Here is a 7,387-nt window from a genome sequence, read left to right as displayed (position 1 = left end):
TCTTCCTGGACCGGGGCACGAACCCGTGTCCCCTGCATCGGCAGGCGGACTCTCAACCACTGTGCCACCCGGGAAGCCCGGCAGGCGTATTCTTAACCACTGCGCAACCAGGGAAGCCCCAGGCTCTTTTTAAATGTATTCTATTTTATACTTTATTTTCTTAATTATAAAAGTCACATGTAGAAAAGTTGGAATGTTTGTATAAAGACAGAACTTAAATTAGCTAAAATTTTACTAAGTGCCGTTAGTAGTTCAGCATATGGAGTTGTCTGGTATTACTATAGCTCTTTCCTCTTTTCTCTTCAGGAGGAAATCTCTGAAATCAAAGCGGAGGGAAACCTGAAAGCTGTCCTGAATGCGCTGGATGCGATTGTGGAAGGAAGGAAGGACTGCGAGGAGCCGGCTTGGTGAGAAGGGTGATGCCTGCCCCCCGGCACGGACAGGTGGAGAGGACCAACACCAAACAGTGACCCAGAACAGAGAGACAAATGCATAGCCCCTCTGGGGCAGGAGGGCTGGGGGCAAGCTCATGTAGTCCAGGGGGTTGAGGTGACTGGGATGAGAGAAATCTTCCCGGGGAGCTCATTTCAGGACCCATCTGGCCTGCAAGAGAGAGGATAGAGGGAGTGGGATGAGGCACAATAGTGAGGTTTGGAGTCTTATGTCGATTAATCTGGCCCAGGCATCTGGTTTTTATTCATTTGTTCATTCAACAAACACTTAGAAGCACTTACTATACACCTAATACTGTTGTAGATGCCAGAGATTCAGCAGTGACTAAGACACGAAAGACCTTCTCTCCCGGGGCTGTCATTCCAGTGGGCAGCCCTGCTGCCAGGTTGTTCTGGGCAGGATGGAGAAGGAGGCCCTGGGGACAGGAGTGGAGAGTTGAGGCCACCGAGATGGCGAGTGGCCTGAGCTCCTGCCTCCTGCCTCCATTCCCTGCCTGAGTAGAATCCTAGGTCAGGAGGAGTAAAAACCTTTTTTGTGCTTTTCAATTTGCTAATGCTTTGTGACATTCATAACTTAAGAGAATTAACTTTTATAGCTGAGAAAGAACTTTTAAAGAACCTACAGTGGCTTCTACCCCACTGCCCATCAGAACTGGCCTATCTCCTCACTCTGGGCACTCAGAACCCCCTAAACTCTTGCCTCCTCAGACCTGTCTTTCCTTTATCTTCTCACATTAGCCAGCCAGGGCCTCTTGGGGTCTGGGCCTGCGCTCAGGCCGCAACCTTCCCCCATCTCTCCAGCTCACAGTCCCATGGTGTGGATGCACCAGCAAGGCACATGGTCACAAGGCCCGAGGAAATCATCTCCAGCCCTGGAGGTTTACAGCTGGAGGGAGTGTCTGTGGATGAGGAGGAGGGCTAAGGTGCGGGTTGGTGAGAAGAGGAGAGATGGGTTCCTGGGAGCTGAAGCTAAGGGACAAGGGGTTAGCGTCCCCTCAGGAGCAGGAGCCATGCGGTTGGGTCTTGGGAGTGAGAGGGACTGCAGGAGAGGCCTGGAGAGCCAGCCAGCTGGAGGCTGAAGGTGGGAATGCCACTGGCTGGGTTTGGAAGGAGAAGCGTTACCCCACACGACGACTCCCTGTACCCACCCCTGCGCCCCCTGCGGCCCTGCAGGCGCCCTAGTGGGATCCCAGAGAAGGACCTGTGCAGCGCTGTGGTGCCCTACTTTCTGCAGCAGCGGGACGCCCTGCAGCGCCGTGTGCAGAAACAGGAGGCTGAGAACAGGCAGCTGGCAGATGCCGTCCTGGCCGGGCGCAGGCAGGTGGAGGAGCTGCAGCTGCAGGGCCAGGCCCGGCAGCAGGCCTGGCAGGTGAGTGTCCCGGCCCTGCCCTCAGGCACATGCTCCCCTGCTGCAGCCAGGACAAAACGGGCCCAGGGAGGGCAAGTGACTTGCCCAGGGATGGCTCCTCCATGTCAGGGTCAGGGTTAATCCTCTGTAGCCATAGTGGTTCTACTCCACATGATCATTGCCCAGTACTTTTAAAATGTGTACAGTAGAATGACTTCTAGAGCCGTCAACATACCTAAGACATATCCTCCATGCAACAAATATGTGTCCTTTGAGGGTGAACTCAATTTCTGAAAGTGGCCCACAGTCACTTGGGGGCAAGTTGGTGAATAAGGGGGAAGAGAGTAATCAGGCTGGGTGACGCAGATAGCACATGTGGCTACAGAGTGATGAGATGGATTTTCTCGCCGGCTCAAAATATAGTTCCAAAGGAGGGTTTCTAGTGGGGCTTGAACGGTGGCCCATTATTGGGTTCTCCTCATCATTTAGATGTCCAACTTATGTTTACCTGTGTCCACTTGACAGCTCCCTTCCTGGGGCAGACCCTCCTACTCCCGAGGGGAATAAGTCCCCAGATCCGTGGCTCTCAGGTCCCCTGGTCTTCTTCCCAAGACCAGTCAGGGGGCAACCTGAAGGCCCTGCCCCAGCCTCAGCAAGGCCCCAAGCCTCAGGGAGGCGGCAGCAGGAGAAGGGCTGGTGCCTTGCTCTGCTTCCTCTTTATCTTCATCCGCTCAGCCTCCTCCTGTAACACCCTGGCCCTGGGGGTGTATAGTGTAGTGTAGTGCAGTGGCCCAGGCTCTACACAGCAGACACGCAGGTGGTATAACTGAGGCCTCAGCCTAGTGCCGTCTCCTGGGACAGGTTCCACAGTTGAGAGTTGTGTCTCGGGTACTCTCGGGGCTGCCTTGCTGAGTCCTCCGGCTGCTCTGCCGTTGGCGCTTCATCACCATGAGGCCAAGGGTCACTCCCCTGTCTAGGCTTTGGCTTCCAAATTGGCCAAATAGTGATCCCCAACGCCCTGCCAGCTCTGACATTCAGTGCTTCTATTTTAAGAGGAAGAAGGAAGCCCCCTGCTCTTATAGCCACACCTCTCCCATTACAGCTACAGATGCTAACCATTGTTTGAAGTGGGTCAGCTGGATTGAGTGTTCAGTGCTGAGCCCTGTGTGGGTTCAAAGAGCCCTTTTTCACTACAATTCCCATGTCTGTAGCCCAGCTGAAAGTCCACTTAATTTAAGAAAGTTTCTCTGCTAGAAATCTCCGGTGAGGTCAGAGGATCGGGGGACACTTAAGGGGCCCTTTTTGAAAATCGGCTCTTCTCTGGGGAGGCCCAGCCTAGGTGGCCATGGCACCCAGCCTGCCATAAACAACTGCTGAGTGGGGCGGATTTCCTAATATGCCCTGCTGGGCCTGTGATATGAGTTTCAGACCCCTTCCTTATCATCCTGGGGGGAAACCCAGGCCTGGAGTCAAGGACAGTGGAGGGAAAGGGTTTGGATTTTCTCATCTCCCAGTCTGTCTGTTCTCTCTCACTGATGTCAGGCTCTACACAGAGAACAGAAGGAGCTGGTGGCCGTGCTGAGGGAGCCTGAGTGAGGAGGAGAGGGCCCGGCCCAGGAGCAGAGGGCAGTCAAGGTCAAGGGCCTGTTGTCCAGGATGCTGAGCCTGAGTGAGCTGCCTCCGAGAACAGTCCCTAAGCAGTGATGGAATTTGCCGGAGAAGGAGGCCTCAGCTGTCTCCACTGCCGTTGTGCCTCTGGGGCTCCCTTGGGGTCAAAAACACACACTACCTTCAGATTCCTCCCTGTTTCCTTCTAACTTTAGGATTCTTGGCCAGCTCCCGCCCTGGGAATTAGGGACCATGCTGCCTCTCCTTTAGGTTCAGGCCAACCCCCCACCCTACCCCCATCACACATATCGCCTATTCCTGAGCCCTCCCTAGGACCTGGCTTGGGGAATCTGTATTCAGTTTCCACTGATTGCCCCCTTGCTGGCCAGCCCAAGGGCCCTTGCCATGTTCTCCCCACATCCGCAAATAAACTTCCTCCACTACACTGTAATCTGTGAGGATGCTCCCTCTGCCTGGGCCTCTCCCAGGACTCTCCTGGGCCAAGATCCCACCCTGGACTCCAGAGTCCTGGCTCCAATCGAGGCCCCAGTTGCAGGGCTCTGAGAGCCTCCAGGCTGGGGTGGGTTGGTGGGGGGTGTATCTGACCATCATGTATGGAAGGGCAGTGAAGCCCCTTGTCACAGAAACCAGGAGCCTTGGGTTCCCTGAGGCCAGGACAAGCTGCTGGGGGTGGGGGTCACTCTGTCCATGCGCCTGCCCTTCTCTTTGCCTTGGGTTGATTCTGAGAGGCTCTATGGTCGGCCTCCCTAGGTGTTTGTTTGTGCCTGGTGAGTACTCGAACATGGAGCAAGTGGGCCCTCCAAATGGCTGGGACTTTGTCCTCTGGCTTCTCACAACCCCCTCTTCCCCAGCCAGGGCCACAGGGCATCAGGAGTGACTTAGCCAAAGGCAGGGTGGGTGTTCCCTCCAGACTGGAGGGTGAAGGGAGTGGGTATGGGTGGGGGCAGAACTTTCTTGCCTGGCGAAGGCTTCACCCTAACTCTGTAGAGAGAGGCCTGGTTGGGTCTGTCTAGGAGCAGCGGGGACACTCGGGAAGATGGCAGGGTGGTCCCTGATCATCAACCCCACCCCCCCAAATTGAGCCTAGTGGCTCCTCCTCCTGGACACACCTACACCTAAACATCCAGCCACCGGCCGTGGGGTGGAGGCAGCAGTGCTTCGTCTGGCAGGTCTCCACCTGGTGAGTGGGTGGTGGGTGAGGACACCCTCCCTCTTCTCCAGGCTGAGCTGAGGCAGAAGTGGCTTTGAGGTCTGGGGTGGGGCTTTTCAGGCTGGATGTTCTGCCCCTCGGAGGACAGGTCCCCAGAGTTATTGGCAGTGGGGAGGCTATGAGGGCAGGAAAAGGATCGGGGTGGGGCGGTCAGGAGCTCAGAGGTGCGAGGGGCATGGGGAAGGGGGTTCCCACCTCAGTGCCCACCTGGCCAGTCGCAGACAGAAGGGCTGTCCTTACCTCACACCTGGCCACACCTGTGTTGGCTTTTGGCTCTTGGCCCTATGCTGCCCCAACCCCTTCCCCCGTCCCGAGGCTCAGGGCCTGAGCAGAGTCGAGCCGCCCCCATGCCAGCCCTGCTGTTGAGGTCTCTCTGGGGCAGAGGCCCTCGGGGTGAATGAGGGCATTGGCCCTCCCTCCCTGAGTTTGGCTCCTGCCCACAGGGCTGACAGTGGAAATCAGCCTGTGGGAGGCTGTAGCCCAGCTCTGTGCAAATCTATTTTGGACCTCTGGGCCCCCCTTCCTGTCTAGGCTCCCCCTCCTACCCCTCCCGGTCTGCCCCGCTGGTGCTCAAACTGAGGCTGGGGCTCCGAGGGAGAGTGAGTAGGGGCTGGGGCACCTGGGGCAGCCCCCTTGAGGAGGGGCTGGGGACCTTGTCTGGAGGCTGGCAGTCTTGGACTGAGGCCCACCTTCCTCCATCACTCCCAGGGGCCTGCCCAGGCAGCCACAGCTCCAACCACAACATCCTTTGGGGTTTGGCCTAGGCGGCTGACCCCCAAATAGCCCTGGTAGATTCCCCCAAGACCCGCCTGCACCCTTGCCTCTGGGACACAGCCCAGAGAGTATAAAACAGTGCTGGAGGCTGGGAGGGGCAGACCAGCTGAGTCCTGAGCAGCAGCCCTAGCGCAGCCGCTGACAGACACACCATGAGACCCCTCATGTTCCTCGCCCTACTGGCCCTGGCCACACTCTGCCTCGCTGGCTGGGCAGGTGAGTGCCCCTACCCCCGCCCCAGCCCGCGGGAGCTGTGAGGGGAAAGCACCATGGCCTCACCTCCCCTCACCCCTTCCACTGGCAGTCCTTATTGGCAGTCTAACCACCTTTCTGTGGGCTCAGTCCATTTGCCCCCACTGCTGTCCTTGTGGAGGGCGAGGAGGGGAGAGGGGAGGAGAGGGAAAGCCCTAGGGATGAGCAGGGGTGAACTGGGCTCCTTTTTCTTGCAGATGCAAAGCCCAGAGATGAGTCTGGCAAAGGTGCAGGTATGAGGCAGGGCCTGATGGGAAGCTGTGCCCTGTATCACTCAATGGTCCTGCTCACTCCCAGCACCCCTTTCTCACCCTGGTCCCCTCAGTCCCATTCTCCCCTTCTGCCCCCTCCCATCTGGCTCTCAGGAAGGCCAGCCTACTCCCCACCTTGTCCACCCAAACTCGGAGTCACCTGACCCCAACCCTCTGCTCCACAGCCTTTGTGTCCAAGCAGGAAGGCAGCGAGGTGGTGAAGAGACTCAGGCGCTACCTGGATCATGGGCTGGGGTGAGAGAAAAGGAGGTGCTGGGCCAGGGCCCTGCATCTCCAGGATGGGCTGGGAGGAGCGGCCGCTGTGGGAGGACTCTGGAGCCCCAAGTGCAGTGGGAGGAGGGGCGGGCATTTTGCATGGAGGCTGATGCCAGTGTGTTGGGCTCTCAGAGCCCCAGCCCCCTACCCAGATCCTCTGGAGCCCAGGAGGGAGGTGTGTGAGCTCAACCCCACCTGTGACGAGCTGGCTGACCACATTGGCTTCCAGGAGGCCTATCGGCGCTTCTACGGCACAGCCTAGAGCACTCAGCCCTGCCGGCCTGGCTGGCAGCCCCCAGCTCTGGCTCCTCTCCGGGACCCCTCCCCCTCCCCTTGCCCTGACCTCCCTGCCCGGCAAGTGTGAGATCCCAGCAGCTGGGAGCATCATCCCAGCTGCTCCAGAATAAACTCCGGAAGAGGAACTGGTGGGGCTGTGATTCTTTGTCCGTCTATGGAGTGTGAGGAGGAGGTATTGGGAGGATGGGGAGTGGAGAGGAGGTTTTACCTTTTTCGGTCCCAGAAAGTGCTTCCCAAAATCTGTTGTTGAGTTATTTATTTATCCCTGCCTCAGTCCAGAAGCATTGAAGGTGGCTTCCTAAAGTCTAAATAGGGTTCTGCTCTCTAGCCCAGCACCCTCCCCCACCTCAACCCACTGCCCCATCCGTGACACACCCAAATAGACCAGATCCCAAAGGCCTGGACGCCTGGAGTACACGGCTGTGACCAGGACAGACAGCCTCATCGCCATAGGCAAAGAGCTTCCAGTAGATGGTACTGCCTGGTTTGGGGGTGGGAGCAGTAGCGGGCCTCTTGGCCTGGTTAATAAGCATTCAGGATGGGCCTGGGTTAGTCATGTTAGTTCTTGCCTGGGCTGAGCAGAAACTCCAGGAGCACCAGAGATGGGACCAGATGAAAGGGCCCAACACCTCCCCATCCCAGCCTTCGATGGCAGGTGGGGCAGCTCCAGCCTGGACACACGCACCTCCCCTCTCAGACCCTCAGCACTTCCCCCAGCCCCATCAAGAGCACCCTCCCTGACCCTCCTACTCTCTACCAGCCCCCCAGTCCCTCTCCTCTCCTCTGCCTCCTGATCTCCGCACTCTCTCCTCAGTCACTCCTCTTGGTTCCAGGCTCAGAAGTGCCCCCATCTTATCAGGCCTGGGTCTGGGCTCCTCCCCAGCACGGGGGGGGGGGC

The 7,387-nt window shown here is 57.9% G+C and overlaps 2 protein-coding genes across 3 annotated transcripts in view; both read left to right on the top strand.

Annotated features, from left to right (window-relative positions):
• PMF1 (polyamine modulated factor 1) overlaps positions 1 to 3,859 on the top strand; it is a 25,365-nt gene extending 21,506 nt beyond the window's left edge. Inside the window, exons 3-5 of one of the 2 annotated variants that reach the window (XM_007457900.1) lie at positions 307 to 407; positions 1,626 to 1,821; positions 3,343 to 3,859. In XM_007457900.1, the coding sequence (XP_007457962.1) occupies positions 307 to 407; positions 1,626 to 1,821; positions 3,343 to 3,396 (351 nt within the window). In that variant the 3' untranslated portion in view covers positions 3,397 to 3,859. The remainder of the gene's footprint in view (positions 1 to 306; positions 408 to 1,625; positions 1,822 to 3,342) is intronic. The other variant, XM_007457901.1, reaches the window with a different exon arrangement.
• Positions 3,860 to 5,538: 1,679 nt separating this feature from the next.
• Positions 5,539 to 6,609, top strand: BGLAP (bone gamma-carboxyglutamate protein). The gene is made up of 4 exons (XM_007457902.1): positions 5,539 to 5,629; positions 5,863 to 5,898; positions 6,102 to 6,171; positions 6,325 to 6,609. The coding sequence occupies exons 1-4, from the start codon at positions 5,566 to 5,568 to the stop codon at positions 6,452 to 6,454; spliced, it is 300 nt and encodes a 99-aa protein (XP_007457964.1). The 5' UTR covers positions 5,539 to 5,565; the 3' UTR covers positions 6,455 to 6,609.
• The last annotated feature ends 778 nt before the right edge of the window (positions 6,610 to 7,387 follow it).

This window comes from Lipotes vexillifer, unplaced genomic scaffold, assembly GCF_000442215.2.
Source record: "Lipotes vexillifer unplaced genomic scaffold, Lipotes_vexillifer_v1.1 scaffold238, whole genome shotgun sequence".
NCBI lineage: Eukaryota > Metazoa > Chordata > Mammalia > Artiodactyla > Lipotidae > Lipotes > Lipotes vexillifer.
Note: the sequence above shows the minus strand (reverse complement) of the source record. Positions and strands in the feature narration are given on the sequence as shown.